The following is a 25,280-nucleotide window of genomic DNA, read 5'->3' as shown; positions in this document are numbered from 1 at the left end:
AAAGTGAAAGGTAAAACTTGTGAAGTGAAGGGTAAAGTTTGTGAGCTTTTATTGAAAGAATTGAGTTATTTCACCAAACTTTTCCTTGAGTACCTTTCCCTGCCCCGTTATAAATAAGCACTGTTTGCTTCTATGATGCCTTCTATTTAAAGGTCTAAAAGCTTCAGAAATATCTATTAGATATCATTTTGGGGGAAAAGAATCATTTTATTTCTACACAATGGGGAAAGGTTCAGTAAAAAGGGAAAGATTCCTAAATTGATGCCTTGATTGTATTCAAACACTGGTCTTTCCTTTAGACCTGTACGTTTTATTATAATTCACTGATAAGGGGGAAATCTGTTTTGGTATTGACCAGGAAGTTCTTGGAACTGTAAAATAAGAGCTGTTTTGTTTTATGGCTCTGCTTTATGGCTTTGATAAGAGGGAGTAGAGAATTGATGGTGGGGAAGAGGAAAAATCACCTGGACAAACAAGCTGTGTACAGCTGTCCAGGTTTCCTGCTCCTTATTCATTTTTACCCCTGTGCCTGACTTCATACCCATCCCCCTGCTGACAGCCAAAAAGATTGTTAGTGGCAGATGAAGGCAAAGGTAGGCAAAGCGTGTGTTGCATCCGCGCGTGTGTGCATAGGTGCTTCAAAGGCTTGTTTCTCTGGGCGATACATATGACTAAGAAAGTGAGCTGGAGTCAAATAATGCTCTCAAACAAGTTTAACAAACAGAACAAGATTATATAACTGGACTGGTATGTGAGGACGTGGAGAACTGTAATTATCTCCTTAGAAGTAGATATGTGGAGAAATCTAATTATCATTTTTCATCTTCTCCTGTGTCATCTTAGACAACTGGTCTAGCTATCGTTTGAGCTTTAAAATGGGAACACAGATGCACTGCAGGCCCAACCCAACCACTTATCTATTAATATTACAGAACGTATGAGGAGAAGAAATAGGTTAAGCAATGGAAACCCATTAATCTGAACCTCAGCATTTGTGAGACTTCATAATATATTTTGAAGATCATAAAATTTCTTGTGCAACTACCCAGCACAAAAGGTGAAACAGATTTAGTCTCAATGTATTTACTTGTCTTTGGTAAGCCTCCTTTTCGTGTATGCTACCACACACAGTTAGGACTTGATACAGAGTACACTTGTACAGAGGATGAAGAGATCTCTGAAAGGGAGAAATAAGGTGGTGGTAGGCAAGCAGGTTTGTAGTCTAAACTTGCAGGTTATATGGATGGGTTAACAAAATAAGGCTCAGAATAGCAGATAGGGAGAACTCCATGTCTGAAAGTACCTGAAACGGGTTGGAAATCATAATTGACAAAAATCAAGTCTCTTATAATTTCAAGCTTTATTAGTTGCAACCTAACTACAATTTGCAGCTATCATCTGGCTGCGGGAAAGGCATATGAAATTCTTGATTATGTCAGGAATATTTTGAAGATGTTATATTACAGTGATGTTATATTACAGTGATGGGCTCCCCTCTGGGATACCGATATACTGGGGAATGCTGGTGTACAGCTCCAGCCAGCTGGGGCCGACGACAGACTTCAGCGGACAGCACACAGTGAGGCTAACACTAAACAGGGTGCTGGAGTGAAGGCTGGTTTCACACAGGCTCTCCCTGTAAATACAGTAGTAGAAAACAGGTTTGGAGAGAAGAACGGAGGTTAGAAAGAACCATGCTCTTGGCACAAGCTGGTCATAAGGCAAGATTTCAGAAAAGGGGGGCAGTTTGGTAATTTTTTTAAAGATGATGGTTTTGTACTGCGCTCCTGCTCTAGATAATAAACTCATGAGCAGACTCGTGCTGTGGCTGTCAGAAATCCCTTATAATTTATGGAAGAGGCCGGTGCCACGTGGAAACTCGGCAGTGCACAATTGTCTTCCTTAATCTCAGTGACAGAGGCAGTAGGAACAGGAGTGCTGTGACACAGTGAACATGCGCTACTGCCACTGTTCTGGCCTGACTTTCCACCCCACACTTATCCTAATTCATCGATCTTTTGAGAGCATTCTTCTTTACCGGGCAGCACACCTAAGGCAAAACAAAAAGCCACCACAGCTTCAGTCCATGGGCGATGCATTTATTCGGGCGTTTGGGGCACATCCTCCAAGCTCAGCCCCGCCACGCTCCCTGTTCCTACCGGATGAAGCCCTTACACTTGGGCAGCGACTTTTTGGGGTTTATTTCACCACATAACACGGTTGTTTTCCAGCGGCTACCTGCCGAGCCTGTTGGGTCGGGCGAAAGGGGCAGTCCGGCTCCGCCAGGGGGCCGGTGCGTGTGGGGGAGCAGGGGACAGGAGGGGGGTCTCCGGGGGCTGAGGGGGCGGGTGGGCTCCGCAGGGGCTCTGCCGGGAGCGCTTCTCCTGCCCGGGTCCTGCCCAGGTCCCGCAGGAGCCCCGCGGCGCCCGGGCAGCGGCGCTGGGCGTGCGGGAGGCGGGCAGGGGGGCGGTGGCCGGCGTTTATAGGGAGCGAGGGGAGGCGGCGTCTGCAGGAGCGGAGCCGGGAAGGGAAGGGAGGAGAAGGGAGGAGGAGAAGGGAGGGAGGGAGAAAGGAGGCGGCTCCCGCTCCCGCCGTGCGAGCGCGGCCGGCTCGGTGCTGTGCGGGGCTGGCGGCGGGGTGGCCATGGCCTCGATGGCGGCGGCGATCGCCGCCTCCCGCACGGCGGTGATGAACGGCAACCGGCCGCTGGACGAGCGGGAGCGCAAGCGCTTCAGCTACTTCTCCTCGCTCAGCCCCATGGCGCGCAAGATCATGGCGGAGAAGGAGCGGATCCGCGAGCGCTACGGGCCCGAGTGGGAGCGGCTGCCGCCCCGCCAGCAGGACGAGATCATCGACCGCTGCCTGGTGGAGCCGCACGTCCAGGCCCGCTACGCCGCGCACCGCGGAGCCACCCGCCCGCCGCAGCCGCCCTCCTCCTACCCCAGCCTCCGCCTCAACACGGGCCAGAAGCTGGTGCGCTTCGGAGACGAGGTAGCCGAGGGGGACGAGCCCCGAGGGGATCCGCCATGCAGGGGCTGTGTGTGAGGGGACGGGGCGCGGGGGCGGGGTGCGGTGCTCGCTGGAAGCTGGGGGGGGGGGGGTTGGAGGCGGCCCCGCGGAGTTGGTCCGAGAGAAGCAGGAGCCATCCCGGAGGGGATTTTATTAAAAATAAATAAATAAACCGAGAGAGGAGGCCTTCCCGAAGCTGTCCGGCCGCTCTGGGTGTGATCCCCGGCTGGATAAGGGAGCGCAGGGAGTGTTTGCCCCGAGTTGAGTCCTTTCCTCTTTGCGCCTGATTTTAGACGCGGTTAAAAATGCAGCGCTGAAAACATTCCGGCTCCTGGGGTTTGTGACACCTCAGAAAGTGTGGCCTTTTCCGCGTGACGTGCCAGGAAAAACCGGGGTGTGGAAAGACAGGCGACAAAAAATGTGGGTTTTGCAGCTCCTGAGAGCCACCTGCCTCATGGCAAAGTGTGGCGGAGAGCGCAGGTACAGGGTGCCCGGTCTGCTCCCCGTACGGAGAGTGCTGCCGTGAAGAAGGACTAACAATCATCTCTTCACACCCTGTATCCCTCTTACTCCTTGTGTGAGGTTTCCTTTGTTTTGCTTTGCTTTGTTTTGAAGTCTTGGTGTGATTACAGAGCCCATATCTTCCCTCCTGCTCATTTGATTTCTTCAAGTGACCTATTGTTCATCAACTTGCGTGACTGCTGCCAGAACAAGGCAGTGTGCTCCTGCACTTGTAATCATACAGTTTAAATTGAGCAGCGCTTCTTTTAGCTACCTCACCGGTATCTTGTGCACTAAGGTTTGGAAGAAGTGATTGAGGCATCGTGGTTCCTCGCTGGCTTTGTGGTGCCTCGTGTGTCGGGAAGGTAGGACAACGTGCAGCACACACATCACATCTAGAGCCAACGTATGCTCATGTTTAATTTATATAGCCAGCGATACCAGAAATTCTGGGTACATATTTTCTGGTAATAAACCATCTTTTTTGGTGAAAAAGAGTGTACAGAAGGGCACGGACAAATTTGCTTGCACAAGCAGTCTTTGCAAGGAAACCTAAACTTGAAGTTACTTGTGAAAGGACTGAGGTTAATGGCTGTGGAAACTGAATGCGTTCAGCTTTCCCGGTCTCAGACAGCTCCGCTGTGATTTCTGCTTTGAATTATGTGGATCCAGAAGGAAAGCAAGCATGTAGTAGGTTGTTGTGCTGCACCATATGGAAATAATCATTTCTTGCTCTACAAAAGTACAACTAGAGAGTCCATCTGAAATTTGGCAAGTCGTTTTCTTTCTCTTCTTCCCCCAAAATACAGCTATGAAGTAAACAATGTTGTTCTTAGCCCTTTTGTAACCATTAACTAAAGAAATCGTGGCTCATCAAAATACTCGATGTGAAGTGTTTAATTTTGGAAGCATCTGCCTCAGCTGACTTCCCCCTTGACTTCCAAGCTGAAGTTAATATAAATTGCTTTTCTGAAGAAAGAGATTCCACTTGTTTTGGCATCCTCCATTTCCATTTTAGTTCTTCCAATAGCACTATTGAGCCTCGGAGCTTTTCCTGGCTCCTCATCTGATAGCTTCCTCTCCCCCCGCTCCCCTTCTGGCATCCGACCTGAGTTTTGGACATTTGCCCTGGCTCAGTAATTGCTCCTCCGCGTCCTACTGTTACAGAGCCACCACAGCCAGTCCCTTGCCATTCCAGGTCAACTTTCCAGGCTTGCAAACGATTTGCCTATGGAGCTCTGTTACCCTGCTGCCTTCTGAGCTGACAGCATACCGAATGTGCTGCTGCTGTCCGTAAGATGTAGCTGCTGAAAATACTGCGGTCACCTCGCACTTGCTCAGAGGGCAGTTAGGTTGGTGCTGGCTCCTGCCCCTGTCTCTTGGTGTAGGGAGTCCTGAGGCAAAGAAGCAGAGAGTAGCCTGCATACCCCAAAATTGTTAATTGATATTGCAGCCCTTACAGCGTGAGCGTGCTGGTCCAACAATGTCCTTGGTGACGCCCTCTCCACATGTGTCACATTTGGCCACAGAAGTATTGCTCTTCTTCCCTGGTGACCAGTGCTGAAATCTGTAGAGATCTATCTGTGCTTGCTCAAGCATGAAATATTAATCTCCTTCTCCTCGTGTTCTTTGGAGGACTTGGGAGAAAGCAAAACAAGGATGAATGCTGAAAATGCTGATTTACCCATCCAGAACCCCCAGCATTTCCTTCCCACTTTAATTCACGTGGCCACTTGGATAAGCTGGTACGGAGGATATATTTAGTGGTATATATTATATTTCTGGACGGTTTGTTCCCTCTTTCTCCTCCCACCTCTTCCCATAGATCTTTTCTAACACCTAACCGATTTCCTGAACCTCTAGTGCAGGACTGCAAGCTCTCAAAGTATAAGCATTTCCATTTCTTACATTTTCAAAACATCTTTCAGTACATTGCCCGCGTGGGAAGGCTGTGACAGAAAATAGATGCGCAGTAGCAGGACCACAGCAACCTGTAGCCACGATCCAGTTGTGTCGTAGTGCCAGAGTGCTGCAGCACCATGTGTGACTGCTGGCAAATGCCTGGAACTGCCTGAGTCCCACGGCTCCTTCCCTTTCGTTACCTCACCCTCCCTGCAGCACTGCCAGACCCCGACCTAATGCCTGAAGATGTGCGTGCTCTGTGAATCTCAAGTGCTGCTTTTTAATCTGCCATCCCGCTGTCAAAGAACTGAGTGTACTTTAAAAAGTTACAAAAAGCTCAATGGAAGGAATGGAAGGACAGGAACCAGATTCTCTAACTCTACTGGTTCACTACCACAGAGTTTGGCTGGGTGGCACCCAGCACGATTGATGTCTGCCTACATGCTCCACACTCATGGTGAGGATGCACATAACCAAAAACGCCAGCCACTGACATGTCCGCTGTCAGCTTTGCGATGTCAAGTAAGACTTGCAAGTTGAAACAGGCTCCAGAGTACACCAGCTTCGCATCCTTGATGGGGTCTCAGACCTTGCTGTTTTCCAACACCCGCTCTTCGCAAAAAGCATCTCTTGCCCCTCAGGTTTTGTTTTCTAGAGTCATGCGCTCCAGGTCAGGCATATATTTTTATCTCTTCCAGGCTAACAGGGTCATTTACACCCCCATGAAAGATTTTTTGTCCTATTTGCTGAAGATTTAGTGACTTGTTATCTGCATGTGGGCACAACAGGAAATTGTTTGTCACTTCACCATCATTGCCTGTGTCCAGGCAGTCTATGTCTTTTGGCCAAGAGCTTTTGGATGGTGCAACCTTCAAGCAGAGCTTCGTCTTCCCTAAGAAGGCTCCAATTTCTGGTGTTTCCCCAGCTGGCAGAAAATAGGGTTAACTGAGCAGAGAAAAATCTGGAAGTGGAATTTGGGATTTAATGTAAATGTAATATAAAGGGGGTATTTTTATTTATACATCATAAATTGTGTTAAGCATCTGACATGATGATAGTTGATGCCACTGGATCCTCCCCCTTGAGTTTAGTGAAGGACAGTTTAGATATTTAGCTTACAGCAAGTTCTGCCATCTCTCCATACAGTTCCTGTTTATCCACAAGTGTGACATGCACATAGATTCAAGGCCTGATTATTTTTATCTTTAATTCTTTTTTTTTTTAAGGCATATTGAATACTCAGAGGTACTGAGCAATTCAAAGAATTGGACAAATGATAAATAAACTTTTTGTTGAAGAACATGCCATGTGATTTAGAAAATGTTAAATAGTTTATGCGGAGGAAAGACAGGTAAGAGAGTTTTGTTAGTTTCATCCCATCTTTTAAAAGGGAAGCTTGACTTACCTACCTGAAGGTGGGTGCTGTATTCATGTTACTTAGCCTTAAGAGGTTTGAAACCAAGCCAAAGGATCAACCCTTTTATCTCCTACTTAAAAATGCTTTAAAGCAGCAAGAATTCAAGACAGCAATAGCTCTAATGTAATGTCTGTTATAGATCTGTGCTTTTTCTTTTTAAATAAAAAACACAGTGCAATTTTTGAGCGCAGTTAAACCACAAGAACCAGCAAGTCCTGTTCCGATAATGCTTCTGAGATGCATCTGCCAGCACAGGAACGCATTTCATGGTAGTTTTGGGATGGCATGGTCATTGTCAGCTGCTCTGAGCAATGCTTATGTCAGACAGCCTGGCATCTTTCTCCCAGTGTCTTCCATTTCGAAATTCTCATGCTGTTTGGCAACGCAGTGCCTACATGTAGCCAGCATAGTACATGAATCTTTTAATATATTCTGCAGCTGGTTGTTGAAATCAAGTGTATGACCAGATTTTTGTCTCTCTTTCTCTACTTCCCCCCCCCCTCTTTTTTTTTTTTTTAAGCTATGAAATATGTTGCATGAGGTCCTCTTTCTTACAAATGGTTTCTTTAACACTGGTGAACAAAAGTTTATTTATTTGGCTTCTTTCTGGAAGAGAGCTTTGTGTGCTGAAAACAAAAGCTGATCAGATATGGATCTCTTCTAATCTGTGCTGATGCTAAATAGCCTCAAAGATAATTTTTTTTTTGAAAAAAATCTCCATTTACTTTTGTGAATATTAAAATTGTTTATGGTTTTGCTCCCGTTTTCTTCAAGCATGAGAGAACTTGTTTATTGCACAGAAAGCAAAATTCGTTCTGGGATTGAGTTGGTGCCGGACGTGCATCAGGCGCATCAGAGAGGAAGCGGCAGAACTGCGCTGTTCTCCTGCTGCTCACTCGGGCCTCTGTGTGTCCTATGAGGCACGAGAGATGGAGGCCACAAACTTCCTTCCCTTCTGTGACAGTGGACAGAACTGGTAACTATTTATCCTAGCTACAGGTACACTTCAGGTAACCACAGACATCAACTCCTTGAAGCTTCGAACCATGTGTTATGAAATAGATTGCTAGATCCAGTGGGAGACCTCTTCAATAAGGGCAAAGCTCTTCAGATTTACTGGCTGGGAAGTGCAAGTGTGCTGGGAAGCGGAGCCTGAAATACAATGAACCATATGTGGAAGAAAGAAATTCTGCTTTTCTTTCAGGAAGCTCCTCCAGCCTAACAGGTGTCTACTACTTATATCTTTAGAAATTACCCAGTGAAGTCTTAGGTCTTGTCTCTGATAAGAACCTTTTAACAACAGCATCAAGGTACAGTTATTTCATTTCAGGAGTGTTTTGTCTACCGAAGCTGGAGATCGAGGTTATATGCCCACAAGTTCAGTGGTTGTTGAAGACAATAATTTCTAGTAAGTGGAAAGCTGACTCACTCCGTTCTGTAGGGATTGATCTGTCCTGGTGTATGACAATGTCATATGTTCACTCAGTCTTCCCCATGCTGCTTTCCTGTCCCTCTTCAGGCAGTGTTTTGTCAGCAGGGCCTGCTGGCAGCACCAGCATCTTCTCTGAGTTGCGGATGTGCAGAGAACTTCGGGTGAAGAGGTGTCTCCTTCAGCGCTGCCTATGCTTGTCCCAAATAAAGGAAATGAAAGAACTGTCTGTCTTGGATCCAGGACGATATGGTCCTGCCTTGCTGCCAGTTTTGTTGCCAGCTGGTTTGTGGCTGCTTTGCATGTTGTGTAAATGGACCTGTATCACAGTCCATTACAAGGTCTATTTTGACTTAATGTGCCCTCTTTGTTACTAACACTAGATTTCCTTTTGTTATTTTCTGCTGGAAATGTCTGACAGTTAATAGGAGTTCATTTAAGCCACCCATACGTGTACAGCTGGCTGACCTACAATCTGTCCCAGTTTATTATTGGGATCAGTCTCATATTAAGTTATTTTCCCCTGCTCTCCAGCTTGTGCTCATGAACTGTGAGCCTTCTGACAAGAAGACGAAGCTTCCTTTAAAATCCTGAGGTAAAATACACCGGCAGCTCTGTTAACATCTGGAGCTTTGAGGCTCCACGGCAGCATGTGGGAGTTTGGACTTTGTTCCTGTCCTCTAGTGCTGTGGTTAAAGGCCAGAACTAATTTGCCCAGACCCCACGTGGGCACAGGGATTGTAGTCCTACCTCCAGTGCATGAGCTGTAATCCAGCAGCTGGGCTCACTGAATGGTCTTTCCAACATGTGTTCCCCCTTGGGCCGTGATTCCTGTCGGGCATCCTTCAGAGATGGGGTTACCACTCTGACAGTTTCAGATGCGAAAGATCCCGTTCTGAAAGGGTTTTGAAAGAATTTGACAGCTCACCTGCTGCAAGGCATCCCCACTAAGTGGTGTGGCATTCCCATGCGGTCGGCAGCATTGCACAGGGCAAATTCTGATAGAACGGACTATAAAAACAGACTTCTACTTGCTTTGTTTCCCTTAAACAGTAATAAGTAAGAGTATCCGCTTCCTAGAATGAGAGTACCTAGTGTTACACCCGTGTTCGTGGCAATTTCCTGTGTTGAACTTCCTTTCTGGTCAGAATGCCTGGTCCAGCAGAGCCCAGGCTTTCCCTTTCAGGTGGGCTCTGATCAGCCCCATTCTTTAGATTTCGGAAGTATTTTCATCCATCCTCACCTAAGATCTTGGCCAGTAAAGAATTAGGCAGGTGAATCTTGCTTTTATATCCTCACAAAGGAGTGAGGGGTTACTGTCATACACCACAAACACTTTGCTGCTAGAAACCCTGTGCTTCACAAGCGAGGAAGAATTGGAGAGCGCCACGTTTTCATGTTTAGATGGGGGATTCCTGAGCAGTAGTTAGCTTAAAACACTGTCTAGTTCTATTTAGAAGTGTGAAACAAGCTTCCCAGGTCTTGTCCTGTCCTCTCCTTCCTTATGCATGGTTACTCCAGGCCTTTTTCCATCCATCCATCCACCTGTCCGTCCATCCTTCTGACCCCTGTGCCTCCCCTGTGGTAGCAAAGCAGTGTTACACTTGGTGTGGAGGCTGCAACTCATTACCTCTGCCAGCGTGAGCATCCAATGTACAAATAAGTCTCATCCATGACTAGAACTAAAAGTGCAACCATTTTATTGCACGTTATGAAAAAATGTGCACAACGTGTGTTTATTTATTTATTTTTCACCCCTTCTTTCTTGATGTGGGTTGTGTGTCTTTCTGGAGGGCGTGCTATGTGTGAAGAGATTACCTGAATTTGTCAAACTGGGATTATTTTCATAATAATAGCTTCCTAAATTTTATCCCATTACTCATTCTGGCCCTAGTAATAAAGCTGGAATACGGTGATGATCAAAACCAGCAGAGCTCACTCAGAGCTCTTAAGGAATTCCCCACCCCTCTCCTGCAGCATTGCACATGACCAGAGTCTCCCATACTCATGAAACCTCACTGTACATTCCCAGAGAGGCACTTCTTGGATTCAGATTGGGATTTTACTCTCGCTTAATCAGCACCAACCACTTTGAACCAATTGTTCTTAACGTGCATAAAGCTGTATCTTGCCGGGGCCGGACCCAGCTGTGGCTTGGAGGGATGGATGTGCAGCTCTTGTGCTGCCACGAGGCTGCCCGCTTGCACATGCGCCATCCATCTGTGGAGCGGGGGAATTGGGACTTTATTTCCCTAAGGCCCCCGTTCTTTTGCTTAATTCTATCCCTGCGTGTTGCTAGTAGCTACCGAGGAGCATGTAGAGTAGAAAATTGGAGCTCTAATACATTTCAAAGCGATTTATAGAGAAATCATTTCCAGAAGTTTAGACCACATTAAATCTTCATATACTTGGGTTAAATTGTCAGGTTAAATTGGAATACTAATTGGTAGTCCTTCCCTCTGAGAACTCAGTCAGTTTTAATAAGTGATCAGTGACATCTAGAAGCAGTGCTCTCACTTTTGAGCTAGTTCTGCCGTGGTGGTGATGCTTCCAGCAGCGCAACATGGTGTTACCTGTGTGATTCTCTGAGCAGGTAAAGCTCTTCTGATTTTTACATTCTTGAATTTTATTTCAGGACATAACTTGGCAAGATGAACACTCGGCTCCATTCTCCTGGGAAACGAAGGTGAATATGCAGCACTTTTATTTTTAAATGGTTTGTCATTTGATGCTGGTCCTTCTGCTTTTGTATTATCTTCATTTCGATACTTGATAGGCCAATGTCTCCTCGATTCTATGGGAGCTGTATGTAAAGTGACCATACTCAAATGGGACAGGGCTGGTGTACTTTGATTTATGGCAACAAAACCACAAAATGTACTTTCTACACGGATGTTCTGACTTCAGGTGCAGGTGTAGAACTGATTCATTCCAAATTATTTGATTTTTTTTTTCACTGCGAACTTTCAAAAGCATTTTCCATGTTTTGTGAGGACAGGAAATTTAATCTTGAAAACGTGTGTCAGTTATTGGGAAAGCATAACAGCATTTCAGTTTTGAAGGCAGGAATGAAGTAGTTAGGGAATGGGGTGAGAAAGGTACATATATCTAGTAACTCCATTAGAAGTTCATTTTTTGTTTTCTTGTAGACTTTCTTATGCTTTGTCTTTTTGTTATTTAGTAGAGTGTAATGAAACTGGTTAACCTGGGGCTGTGCTGAAAGCATTGTGTTCTTTCCAAAAGGCAGCTCCTTCAAAATTTATTTATTTTTTTTCCCTGTAGTGGTTTTATATGTATATATATTTATACATTTTTTTTTACTTTACTCTGCCCCCAATATTTTGTTAAAGCATCATTTACAATGGGATTCTCATCAGGCTAAAATAGAGCCAGATTTCCCCATGTTTGGTATCTTGCAGTGTGAGGAAGCAAACACAGTTGTACCATGTTTCCAGTGGGAAAACACAGTGCACCCTTTCTCAGCTGGGAATGGTGGCCGTATTAATTTAATCACAGGTTTCAGACCTTTCGTTTTCTGGATTTATCTGCCAGAGAAAGCTGCTTTTCCCCCACCTTCATTTTTTTGCCCTTGAAATACATCGTTATCATGTATGAGCTTATGTATATAATCTTCGGCTAATTCAGGGTAATTACCTGGAAACGCCAGTGAACACTAAATTAATCCAGTTGACCCAGCCCTAAAATTGTTGTCAGCCTTCCTGCTCAAGGTCACTGCCTCTGGCTAGCACCCCATCTGTCTTATCAGCTGGGTCAGGAGGGTTTCTGGTGGTGGGAGCCTGCTAGCTCAGTGAAACCCTCCTGTCTTTTCAGGACTCGTAGAAGAAGTAATGAAGGGCTTTTAGGAGAATACTGTAGAGGCTTGTAATGTGCGTGTGCTTGGGTGAATCTCTCAAGAATAGTGGTGAGAAGAGTGTGGAACTCATTGACAGTAAGGAGAAATAAATGGTATGCTGGAGACAGTTACGTTGTCTCTCCCATACTTTTTGATGCAAACCCCAGAACTCTGTCTTGGGAACATGGCAGGTGTAATCATATTTCTAGGCTCTGTCTTGTTGTTGACTCTTTCTTCTGTCCTCCTGGTGTCTCAGAGGAAAGGATGATGCTCCAGTTTCGTGCCTTGCTGTAACAAACGGAGGATCACAGAATGACATGCAAGCCCTCGTGTGACTGCTGAAGAAAAGTGAAGTGGGGGGAGGCTGCTTTAGGAATAATTATTTGTCTCAGCTAATCAAAATGTGCTTCTGGCTTTCCCCTTCCCTCCTTGCTGACCGGAGGGAGATAAAAGCTGTGCTTTGGCTGCAGGGTGAGAAGCTGAATAACCTTTCCCTTGAGCAAAGCTCCAGAGAATCCATTTTGTCCTGCCTCGTGGCGTGTGGGTTGGTTGCTTTGTGTGGGTTCCTCCTTTTGTTTTCTTCCCAGTGCCTCATCGTGCTGTGGCAGTCTCTCAGCCCAACCCTTCAGCTTCTCCTGCTTCTAAAGGCTGATGTCTTGCTTCATGCTTACTCTTTGATCTCGTCCCTAACCAGTACTTTAACAGGGCAATGCTGGAACACAATTTCTCCGTGAGGTAGTGCCTGAGTAGAAAATATTCCTGCCCAGTCAGTCTAGCATGGGGAAACAGAAAAAAGCCTGAATGAGCCTGAATAATGTTGCTGTGTTGTGATGCATGTTCAGAGTCTTGCTAGCCAGATCTCCCACTGCTATTTTAGCCTTTCAGACTCTTCCCATTTCATTAGCTCTACCTCAGGACGGGCTGTTCTCTCCATAATATTCTTTTCCCTGATCTCCTGCTCATGAGGAGTTGTTCTGTTTTATTTTGTTTTGTTTTTCCACACTATTTCCATGCTGACAGAATGCCTTCATTCTCTTGCAGCTTTGTACGATGTGCTTTGGGTTACCTACAGAAGGGAACATGACATTTAATGTCTACTTTTGCAGAGGAGGAGAAAACAGAGATTTAAATCAGTAAAGCCAATAGGCTCGATTTTTATTTTTAACACTGAGACTGTATGAAAAATATAAAGTAGCGAAATCAGTAGTTGCCTGTAGAACAACTATTTTAGGACAGCTGAGAGGGTAGTGAGAACTGTAGGGAAGAGGGGAGGGGATGGTTTCTGCAGGTTGGAGCCGCTCTCAGCTGTTGCAGTGATGACAGTGCTGCTTCCAGCTGATTAGGCATGGGCACATTTTTCTTACAGTAGCTAGTGCAGCGAATTCCCTGATTTTGTGGCTGTTCCACTTGCCATGAGAACAGTGAGCTAGATTGCTTTCGTTTGGGACAGAATGCAGTTGGAGGGCTCAATAACCTCTCTTCTGTCAAAAGTAAATGTTCTGTGCTCTCATTTTAAACCCAAATGTGAGATAAAGATTAAGTTGTTCATAACATATCAAATACTCCTGTGAGTGTCTCTAGCATTTGAAGCTGTTTGAAGCGATTTGAAGTTCTTGTCTTACCTCTTTGCTTTGTTTGCAGGTTAAAAAATAGAAACAATAAATTTCTGAGCTAGCTGTCAGGCAGCTATTTGAAGGATCTAATATTTTTAATAGAAAACTGCAGCACTTCTCAAAAGGAAAATCACTTAGGAAGCAACATGTTCTCATGGCACTGCAAATAAGCTGACATTTTACAGCTAGGGACAGAGTTGGACAGAGTGATTTGGTTCATGGGTGGAGTCCTCCTCGTGAATATAACACATCATGAAATGTGGGCTACATTTTTTTAACTGAAGCTAAAGCCAGGTTTGTGAATTTAGGTCATTCTATTTATGGCTTCAGGTTTAAGTGAGATGAAAGCTGACATTCTGGCTGAGTTTAGGTTTTGAGGTTTCTTGGTCTGTTTGATGTAAAAATTCAGTGAAACTCGGCATGGACCTCAAGACAGAAATGGAAAACAAGAATCACGCCTGGTTTTGGAAACAAAATTTGTGAAACTTTTCCTGAACTCAGAACTTTCTGTGTTGTTTGCTGTTGTTGTTTTTCAATGAATTTAGTAGTGGGCAGAAAAAATAATTTCAGTCTGCTGCCTCAGCTAACACATCGAACACATAGAGCAGCATGGGAATAAGTTGGAATCTATTTCTAATTCATGCTGTTAACTAAAATAGGTTTCATTCCAGATGTTTAAAACAGAAACATGCTCATCAAAAAAAAATGTTGGTCTTGCTACAGCTAGAATAGTTGTGGAGGTAGCTTTAGAGAGTCCTTTCTATAGGTGTGGAGTTTTCGTTTGTTTTATTTTGTTTTCATTATTTTTTTGTTGCTTTTTTTGTGTGTTTGTTTGTTTAAAAAGCTCCTGACTTTTCCTCCTTCAGCTCTCTTTTACTTATGACTTATGACAGCCCCTCAGATGTTAGTTGAAAAGAAAAGCCTTCAAGGTGTGATATTTTTTAAAAAAAAAAAAAGACAAAGAAAAAAAGCATCAAGCTTCAATCCCTTCCAGTAATCTGTTTGCTATCTCAGTGTCTGAATTCACATTTTTATGTCTTTATGGAAGTGATCTAATTCCAGCAATGATTTAGAAAGAAAATAAAAATGTACTACTTATAAATCAAATACATGGTATTATACAAATTGTGTTTCCTGTATCTAAGGGCTAAAACTAAAAAGCAGTCTTCAATATCCTGACTTGTACAACTCCTAGCTGTTGTTTTTTTTTTATATTTATTTAAATAGGAAGAAAGTAGAAAATATTTTTTCCCTCCTTGCTTAGTAGCCTGATATTAGATTAATTTTTCAACCTATAATTTGGTGCAATTATTTTTATCTAACTGGCATAAATGGCAATACTTTCTTGGAAGGTAAGAAGTGTGATGCCTGAGATTTTGGGTTTTCGCTTCCCCTTTTTTATCTAGACTACAGATATTTAAAAAAAACAGCGCTGCTAGACTACTGTTGAGTTTGAATTCTTGAGCAAAAGAAATAAACTGTGATAATAGTAGCTGTGTTCAAAGTTTATTTTAATCTGCATGGCCAGTTGGTCTTGGCTAAGGATTCAGGCACCTGCATCAATCTTTGGACAGCTGTTTTTGAGCATAAAACCTTGCACATACCAGGTACTGATACTCTGAGTTTGCTCAGGCTCACCAGTAAGAGTGACAAACTTGAGCCCAGATCAGGAAATTTCCCCTGAAGCTACGTGCTGTGCCTCTTCCACATTATCTCTTGGTATGGACTAAAATTACTCAGATTGTTTTTGCTCTATTTTTGCCCTTGCCATCAGTCTCTGCTGACCTAAGGATTTCTTTCTGAAAAGCTCCTGAAAACACCCACTGTGCATACAGGAAACAAAGCAAAAACTGCAACTACGTCGTGTCCATGTTTATTCTGGTTTTGTCCATTCAGCAAACCAAAGTCATCTTCTAAATCATTTTTATCTTGGCTTTCTTACCTCTGCATATATCAGGCTGTGCTTAAAACAAGTTGCTTTTGACAGCATTTCTGCAGTCTTTGTCCCAACGATTGAGATTTTTCAGGCTGCCAAGCAAAACTATTTGCTTTGGCTGTGTTTGCGTGTCTGTTTAGTAAAATACTACACATTCCTGATGAGTGAATAAGTTGCTTAAAAACAAAACAAAAAGCTCCTGGGTTCTTTGTGGTCATCTTGTTTATAATACAGACTTAGGAATGAGACGTGATTCTATACGGTGTTATTAAATCATCATTAGGTTCCTGAAGTGTGGGGTTCCTCCCTTTCAGGCTGCATTGTTTCGCAGGAGCATACACAGATGGTTTTACGATTTGGTGGATCGTCCCTCCCCCCTGTGGGATGCTGAAGTTAGGTCTCAATGTTTTTATTCCAATAAATAACATTGATAGATACCTTTCCATGGTCTTTTGAAGGAAAGGTGGATACACAGATTCCTAAAAGCTACAGTTTTGAATATTTCTTCTTCTTAGTCTATTGGACAGAGAGATGATCCAAGACCTAAGCATCCTTTACTTTAACCCTTTCCTTGCAGGTGTTTGGGACCAGAGGGGTAAGATTTATAACACAAAAACAATAACAACAGATTTCTACGTTTATTCTTCCTCAAAATACTACTTTGTGTGTTTGTGTCTGCTCTCTCTCTCTCTCTCTCTCTCTCTCCCTGTCTCATGCACTGAGAACTGCTCGCTCTTGCAGGCAATCCTGAAAATACTACTGCTGCTGATAGCTTTTATTTGAATTTGATAACACATAGAAATTGCAGTTGGGACTGTATTAGCCTGTCTGTAAACTACTGAGATACTTTCTGAGCTGAACAGTTTCCAGGACTATAATTTGGGCAAATGGTAGGAAAGGAAGTGTTTTTATCTTATTCCTTAGATGGGAAATTAAAGTCCAAAAATTGTAGCTTATTCAAAATCATACAAAGCCTATGAAAGAGACTGAAAACCAATCTCTAGAATTCCAAATTGTGCCTCAATGTCAATTTTCTCTTGATTATCTAATCTTACCAAAATGTTTTGGGTTTGTTTCCCCAAAAAGACTGTCAGTAGACCACCACAAGTGCAGTTCTGCTGCTAAATGTTCAACTGCCCAGCTTCAGCTGACAGCAGCACCATCAGCCTCGTGAGAGCAAACGCACAGCACGGCTCTCTTCGGAACAGCTGCTGCCACGAGTCTGGCTGGGTCAATATTACCAATTTTGTGACTTGAAAGATACTACGTATTAGTCATTTTCTTTCATCACCAGCATTTCTCAGGGGTTCAGACATCTTAAATAACGTATAAAGTCCAATGGAAATGTCGTATGTTTCAAGGAAAATAGGAAACTTGTGACTGACCCCCAGAAGTTCCTGGGAAGGAACTATTTGATCTCCAAACCAGGCTGTAACACAAATATGTGATCTTAAATGTTGTGTGGGCCTTTCCTGTGAAGATGGAAGGTACGGTCACCCGTAGCTGTGCACTGAATGTGGTATTAGAGACTGACCAATAAAGGGGAGGTTAGCTCTTTTTTATTTCAAAGGTAGATAAAGTAGATTTAGTTTAAATTAGACAGAACATCTACACAGAAAACCGATTTAATGAATATTCAAAAAGTTCCTTCACCACATGAAAGATGAAAATCTCCAAGAATTGAGAGCAAAATTACAGAAGCTGTGTCCAAACCGAGAAGCAGATATTTTTCTTTCTCAAACCAAGCTTCTATTTTTTGTTAGATTTAATCTCACACTTCAGCTACTCAAACTGTGGTCCTATTTTGGTACATTATTCCCCGGAATCAGTTTTGGGTTGGGATGACTGCTTCATCCACAGTCCTGTGAAAATACAAAGATGCGTGCGACTCCATGCCACTGCAAGGTCTTCCATCTATAAGACAAAAGCATATCTTCTCCCAGACACACATCGACGAGTGGGTTGGAAAGGGTAAAACTGCCCGAGGCTCTCCTGTGGTGCCACGCTCTCCTCTTCACCAGAAGCAGCCCGCTGCTTCCAAACCAGGGCTCTCAGCTGACGTTTGGGCCCTTATGAAAGAAAACACGACATGACCACAGGAAGTGGCTTCTGCTCCACAACACAGAGATTTTCCAGGAGACCTGATGTTATTTGTGTATCCTGCTACTGCTGAAGGGCAAAGCCATCTTGGTGGTTTTGGTTTTTTTTTTCTTATTTTTGATCCAGCAGGCCCCCGCTGCCCTTCTGTCAGTGTTCTGCCCTGATTTTGGTTCCAACACCAATCCGGTAGGTGTGGGGCTGGGATGGCCCCTCTCTGCTCTTGGCACTTGGCTGTTTTACTGAAACTGCTGCTGTGATGGCCCTCAGCTAGTGTCAGCTCCTGTGTAAGCCTTGGGACAGGCTGCTCACAAGAAGGAAAAGGCTACTGCTGAAGGACAAAAAGTAGCATTGTTTTAAGTACATTGTCACGTAGGAATCAAGTCTTCCAAGGTGCAATAAAAACAAACCCCAAAAATTACATTTTTCTTTTGATATGGGGGAAATGCAGGTCTACTTTATATTGTGTTGTGGGGTTTTGTTTGTTTTGTATTGTTTTGAACTTGGATTTTGTCAGCTGTGACTCTTAATGCATCTTAATTTCAGGGTGGTAAATCTCAATTCAACAGTATTGCCAAGTGACCTCGGGGAAATGAATCCCTATGATTTAATACAGGGAATGGCAGTCACTGCAAATCATCTTCAGCATCATTGCACTCCTAGGTGGTTTAACACAGAATTTCTCTCCTGTTCTTGTCTTTAAGTCATGACTTTGAGTTTGAAAAGACAAATAAAAAATAAAGCATTGTGGTTTCCCTCTCCGTTTTTTGAGGGTGGAGCAGAGAGTTGAGCTCTTAGGTAAGGACTCGCACCTGAATCCAGCCGAGCTGTAATTGCTCACAGCATTTATGTTCTGCCTCATTTGATGACACAGTATATTCCTAATGGAAGCATGCAACCTGCTGCTTCCTTGCCCATAACCTTGGAAAAACACCCAAGGTATCGAATTCTTTAGAAACTTCAGAAATTAATTCATGATTCATTTACAAGTAGCTGGCTGCTGACAGTTTGAAACAAATTTGGTTTATAAATAATGAGTTGCAGGGTTAACATTTGGACTTTGTTGAGAAGTTTCTGATTATTAAATGCTAGGTGTGCAAGTCCCAGATCTAGAGTCCATCTGAACTTAACGTGTTCAATAACAGAGGTCTGAAACACTTCTAGTAAAACTGATAAGCAGTTTGGACTTGTTTTAAACCTAGATCCACGGACACTATTGCAATTTTATTCAGGAGGGGACAAGAAAGAGAGAGAATTGGGAAAACTTTACAAATTTGTAATGAACTTCAAAAGTATCAGCAGGTAATAACCAAATCTAGTATCTGAAACGTCCTCTAGGCTTTTTGAAAACTAGTCAAGCCCATAATGACAACAGTGCAGCTCTAACTGTAAATTTTCTGGCACTTGCTGTGGTGTACTATTTGTACATACAGGAACACTTGGGGGTTCCTCAGAGTGAAATAAGGTTTAACTTTTCTTAGCCTAAACAGTGCCAAATGACATCAAGAGTATTGGAGTGGCGGTAAGCAAAATGAACATTTTGTTCACTTTGAGGTGGCTCTTGCAAGCTCTGTTTCATGCCTCAGCTCTGGTCACTGTTTTCCCTGACCCAGTGTAACTTCCCAGAAATGAGTACAGCCATCCTCGTTGCGAGTAAAAGCAAAACAGCTCTGGAGTAAGTGTTGAACTGGTCCTGCTGGAGGTGTTTCTCTTATTTCAGAGATGTACTTTAGGCATTAGAATCATAAAAGCTGCTTATTACACATACCCATTGCATCTAATTCTCGATCTTGGAAGTAGATGGAGTTGTAACATGTTGCCAACCGTATTGAAGACCTTACTGGAAGACGGCCTTTTCAGCTGCTCAGTAAAGCATGTGCGTTTTTGCTTAATCTTCTCATGTAAAACATCTGTAGCTTTCAAGACGCATCCCCACCTATTCTGATGTTTCAGAGCTGTGCAAACTATACACTCCTACCTTGGATGGCACTGAGTAATGCAAGCATGATTGTTTCCTCTCTGCCTGACTCCTCTACAGCAGGTCTAGGACTCCTACCTTTGCTTGCATTTCAGTCTTTTGTTAGTTGCTATAATGTAGCTAGGAAGATAGACATTTATGGAAAAAATGAGTTAGCTTTGCTGTGTGGGAGTTGCCTGGCTGTTGGTGAAGGTGTTATCTGTATGCATCAAGATCAGAAGTTCAAAACTGACGTTATGAAGGGCTTTGAAATACTCTTTTTTCTTTCCTTTAACCTTGAACAGAGTCAGATGGAGTTCAGCGTTGCATCTCTGTCCATACAAGAGCAAGGTGGCGCCCAGCTGCAAAACGAACAGAGGCAGCCACTTAAAGCAGCACCTGGTGTCCAAGTCCCTAAACCTTCTCAGGCTGCCAAGACCCCCGGCTCTGATGGGTTGATAGCACCCAGAAAGGATGAGGAGTCTTCCTTCTGGAAGATAAATGCAGAGCGCTCCAAGTTTGAAGGAGACAAGTCTGAGTTCCAGTCCCTGACCCCCAGCCAGATCAAGTCCATGGAGAAAGGAGAGAAACCCCTGCCCTCCTTCTGCAGACAGGAGTCTGCTCCAAAGGAGGTGGTGAAAGTCGAGAAGCCCAGCGTCACTAAACCAGAGAAGTCTGTAGCCCCCAGTCTACCTTCTGTATCTCTCGAATGGGAGAAACCTCGACCCTCTCAGCTCCCTGCTAGTTCTCTAGATGATTTCTTTCTTCCTGACCCACCACAGTACCTGGCATCTTCTAGGACAAACAAGGAAGATAACGATGGTACTATACTTTCAGATCCACAAACGCCTGGACAGGTAAGGACTGCTGTATCCACGATCCTTACATTTAAAAACAAATACAGCACATTAAAATATGATAAGGTCATTCTGGAAGATCACAATTCCATAAGCATTAAGCCATAACTAAGCTTACTGTTTTTTAACCTGCAACTTTAGGGAAGTCAATATAACCAACCTGTTAACTGCTCTTGTTTGTTTCAGTCAAGTGTTTTTTAATATAGTAAAATTCATAGGATGAGGGCATCATCTGGATATAATAACAGAAACACTGACATGGCATCCGTTGGCTGACTGACAGCAAGCTACCTAACGCTTTAGGGTAAAGAGCTTACTATATCAAATAAATAAATAAATAAAACTTTTTTTTTTCTTAAAACAGCAGAACACTTAGTGGAAAAAGCTCAACTTGAATAGTGGATCAGCTAGAGTCTAGCCTATTTTCTTGGTACACGCAGCTTAGCAGTGAATGGTGAGCTCGTTTCTCAGCTGTTTTAAGCAGTAGCCCGACAGCCACTTCCCAGTGTTTTGTCCCAAGCAGCTGGGCGGCTTTCAAAAGTATTTTCTCTTAAAGTCCAAAATGGAAATGGAATGAGCTCCCAAAATTAGCCTTCTGAATGTGTTTTTCTTTTTCTTAAAGAAAAACAAATAGCTCAACAACAAAAAATATCCTCAAGCAGCTCAATAGCCCGTTGGAGCTATTTAAAAAGCAGATGCTGACCTGTGAGAAAAGAGAGGGAACAACAGGATATGACATGGTGAGGGAAAGAAAAGAAAGAGATGTGAAGCCTAAAAACTGAAGCCGAGAAGGAGAGTCGTGGTTGAAACAAAGCCGTGCAGTTCTGTTTGGGGTAGCACTGCACTCAGGCATACGCCTGACATATTGCTGTACACCTCAAGCATGTCACGTAGCTTTTCATACCATATCTTCACACTGGTGATTGTTTAAATTCCAAACAAGATCATGTAAGGTCAGAAAGATGCAGGCTGAGGTACATACTTGAAAGCAAAGTGAGTGGCAGCACTTATGAGAGAACATTACTTAAGCCACTTCAGCATTTGGAGCCCTATGTTTAGCCATTATTTTTTTTCCTGGAGCTAAGGCATTACTCTTCTGAAGCTGTTTTGCCACAAATTGTGACTGCAGTAGTTATTTAATTTTAGATAAGGACTTTGCCATGATTTTGTACAAATTAATGATTTGTTCAGCGTTAATTCCTCTGTGAGTGTTTTCTAGCCAACTGGAATAGTTTGAAAAGCCTGGTTTTCCTCTCCGTGCAGAAACAATCCTCCCATGTCAAAATGTGAGCAGAGTAGCAGAGAAAGATCCGTGAAAGAATTCTCATTTCCTTTCTGGATTCTTTCCCCAAAAAAGGGAAGTGATTCCAGAAAGAGGAAATGAAGATAGGTCGTGCTCTAGGAAGAGACTCCAGAGACCCAGACGTGTCCCCGGAGCAGTCTTCCTAAAGGTGAAATCGCCTCAAATGTCATGGCTGGCAGCGCAGTGCTGCAGGAGCAAGCACATTCTTGAAAGCCTGGTAACTTCTCAGCAGGGTTTAAAACATGCAGTTTTTTGGAAGCAGCTGTCTGTCACTGTAACAGACAATCCATTTGAATTAGTAATGCCTATGTTCTCTGGTGCTTTTTTTTTTTGTTTCATTCTCTGCAATGCCCACTCTAGTCTGAACATTGATCTTCATGAGTAAAATAGCATTTTGCTTGCAGACCACTACAAGGATTTTTTTCATATCTGGAGTTGCCTCTTTGGCCGTTGTGAGTGTATCTTCATGTCTAACGTTTTCTGGCATAGGTTCTTAGGCATGCTAGAGCAAGGTGAAGGACTTGAAATAGTGGCAGACAACATTTTAAGCTTTCTTTTGCAGATAAACAGTCAAGTACTGAGTTTGTAATACCATAATTAACAACCACATCTCATTTCATTTTTTTTCTCTTCTCTTGCAGACTAGTACAAGCAATGTTATCTTGAAGACTGGCTTTGATTTTCTAGACAACTGGTAAAAGATGCATCAAAATAGTTCAAACCAATTTTGGGAAGGAGTGGAATATCTTTCTCCTTGTGTGTTAATTTACTAGTATTTGTGTCTTTTTCTAGAAGTAACTTTCAAACTCTTAAATGTTGCCTTTGTATAAACTTTTGTAATACCAGATGCATTTTTGTTTTTTTAAACAGTGATAGATGTGTGGTTTCATTTGGACTTATTTTTTAAAATCTGTCAATTTTTTTTTAGTAGCCACTGTATTGAGAAGGTGGGAGAAGTTACCAAATACTCGTTAAAGAGAAATAAACGAGAGTCTCCACATCCAAGAAGTGGAACCTACAGAAACAGGTTGCTATTTTCATGTGAAACTTTGCTAGCATGGCCTGTAAGTAATGGCATAGCATAGCATATGCAATGGTTCCAAATAAGCAAAGAACTCCGTACTTCAGATAACTAGCAAAAACAGTACAAAAAATACACTTACAGAAGAATTGTATTGATTTCTCTATCTCATTTAGTTTGAAAGTAACTTTTATACCACTTTTTTGAAAATACTTTTCTTTTGAAGAGGGCAAAGGCATTGCCAAAATGATGGATCCAAAGAAGCACTGTGTCTGTACCCTACAAATCTGCTAAGTTAACCAGAAGAGTGTTAGAAAAATGACCTGGGAAAATGACGGGTGTTTCTGGTCTTTGGATTAAAGACTTGGGGGCGGAAGGGAAATGAGACAACACCTTATGATTGGGAGAAACTGTCTTCAGGGAACACAAGCCTAATGATTTCACTGCCTCCTTGCTAGAGCATAACTCGTAGCAGTAGTGCTGGATGCACAGCATTGGTGATTGCTGGAGTGTGGATTACCTTTGTGTCAGGAAACCACTATGTTTATGGGAGGTCATAGCTGTATGAGGCTTCTTTGTTTTTTTTAAGCAGCTTATCGTCTCAAGGACTTATCAACTTTGGTGCTTTTTCCTCCTGGTGGGTAGCATTCGACATCTGGGTTACATTTGTTCCCGAGGTGCAAAGAGGCATCTCAAGGTGGCCCTCAGCAGTTGTGCTTTCGGATGATCTTCGTGTGGTGTTTTAAATGTAGAGAACAAGGTTAGCTGTCATGTGAGTCCGTTGTCTCTGAAATGCAGCATGGTTTACACACTGACTCTCACTGTGTTTACCTCACCTCGAAGCCTTAACTTCCCCTACGCACAACCAGTGGGTGGTCTGCTCCGATGCCAAAGGTCTGACCTTCCCTTTACCTCAGCAATAGTCCCGTAGCATTTGTTTGGGGTAGAAGGCAAAACACGGGGCTCTAATGGCTCGAGCGGGTCCCCGCCAAAGCCCTAAGAAGGTCGCTATCTACTAGACCGTACCAGTGCTAGGCTTCTCCTGGGTTAGTGCTCGGCATTTGGTTGGACGCCTGTGGCAGCTGCATGTGCAGAACCGGCTGCTGCAGGGCTCCCTTCTGCCTGCTGTGAGGCTGTTACAGGAAGGGTTGGAAATGTACTGGAAGAGTCCTCGCCTCTAATTGCTGTACCGCCTACTCCGAACAAGCATTGTGTACTGATAGAGCATTAAAAACTTGCTTGGTGATCAAGGAAGATGCCGTAAGCTGCCCTCCTACCCCCTGAAAAATAGAAGCCCCAAACCTCCAGTTTTTCTAGTAAGTGTTTTCTTAAAAGGTTTCGTAGCTAAGGGGGCAGATTGCCAGAATATAAGCCATTGCACAGACTTATTTATAGAATTCTGAAAGCTTCTTTACATCCTTCTTGAGATGTACAAATTCCTGTAATTCGGGATATTGTCTCTGCATTCAGCAGTTCACAAAATACTTTCATTGTTTTTATTGGTCTAGGCTTTACAGCTGGCTTTTTCTTAGCTGCCCTTTTTTTAGGATTCCTTACAAGCATCCGGCATTAATACAGCTTAGAACACCTTCAGCAAAACCTCCTCAGGTGTATAATTAGTATTGACTTGCACCTTCTTTTCAAAGCTGACAAATGCTAACCCTGGATATTACCTTTGCCATTGAACCTAATTTTCTATGCATTCAGCTGCTGAACAGTTTTAAATCCAGTGTAAAGATGTGCATTCTAATCTTACTTTGATAGGGGCAGATCTTAAAGCAAAGCCTCCTACTGTTGAGGAGCGTTACATTAAATCTCTGCTGACTACATTGAAGCTTCTTAAAGAAGAACCTGGGCTGTCTGTCTCTTCCATTGGCTAACTCTACCCTAATACACATTGGGACCAGCTGGTAGAACATGCTGCAGAACTTTTTACTTATCCTGGTAGGTTTTTCCTGTGCTTTGACAAGAGTTGATGCTCCTTCTTTCTTTCATATGTTTTTATTAAACATTCTTACAAAAAAAAAATTGTACTTGGTCACATTTTATATTAACAATGTTTTAATAAAGTCACTTTAAATAGAACATACAAGGCTTTTGTACTGCTTTGTGTTCTGTTGCTTGCACCCTGCTCTCCTCAGTGCCATTGGAGTTGTTTGGTACATGTTGAATTTCCCTAAGAGGCAGTCAAGAACAATCTGGTTTAGAATTTAGAAACCAAGTTTTTCATATAATAAATAAATAAATAAATAAATCTCTACACTACAGCCATTTTTCAAACTTCTAAGTGAGACTGTCTGGGGAAATAATTTGCTTTATCATTTTACCTGACAGCTGGGGACAGGAGATTTGGGACTTCTTTGAAGACTGTAATTTATTTTAACT

General features: G+C 43.2%; 1 protein-coding gene across 1 annotated transcript; it reads left to right on the top strand.

Moving 5' to 3' along the window:
- Positions 1-2,496: 2,496 nt before the first annotated feature.
- Positions 2,497-24,980, top strand: C3H1orf198 (chromosome 3 C1orf198 homolog). The gene is made up of 4 exons (XM_068676827.1): positions 2,497-2,991; positions 10,894-10,944; positions 20,020-20,571; positions 22,516-24,980. The coding sequence occupies exons 1-4, from the start codon at positions 2,644-2,646 to the stop codon at positions 22,570-22,572; spliced, it is 1,008 nt and encodes a 335-aa protein (XP_068532928.1). The 5' UTR covers positions 2,497-2,643; the 3' UTR covers positions 22,573-24,980.
- Positions 24,981-25,280: the final 300 nt, after the last annotated feature.

Source organism: Anas acuta, chromosome 3 (assembly GCF_963932015.1).
Source record: "Anas acuta chromosome 3, bAnaAcu1.1, whole genome shotgun sequence".
NCBI classification, from domain to species: Eukaryota; Metazoa; Chordata; class Aves; order Anseriformes; family Anatidae; genus Anas; species Anas acuta.
The sequence above is the reverse complement of the archived record's forward strand: the minus strand, read 5'-3'. Positions and strand labels throughout refer to the sequence as shown.

Bases quoted from the DNA above. Each gene is read 5' to 3' on its own strand.
- C3H1orf198 (XM_068676827.1), top strand. From the start codon at position 2,644: ATGGCCTCGATGGCGGCGGCGATCGCCGCCTCCCGCACGGCGGTGATG. The intron at 2,992-10,893 runs GTAGCCGAGGGG...ATTTTATTTCAG, and splicing joins TGGTGCGCTTCGGAGACGAG to GACATAACTTGGCAAGATGA. The intron at 20,572-22,515 runs GTAAGGACTGCT...CTTCTCTTGCAG, and splicing joins ATCCACAAACGCCTGGACAG to ACTAGTACAAGCAATGTTAT.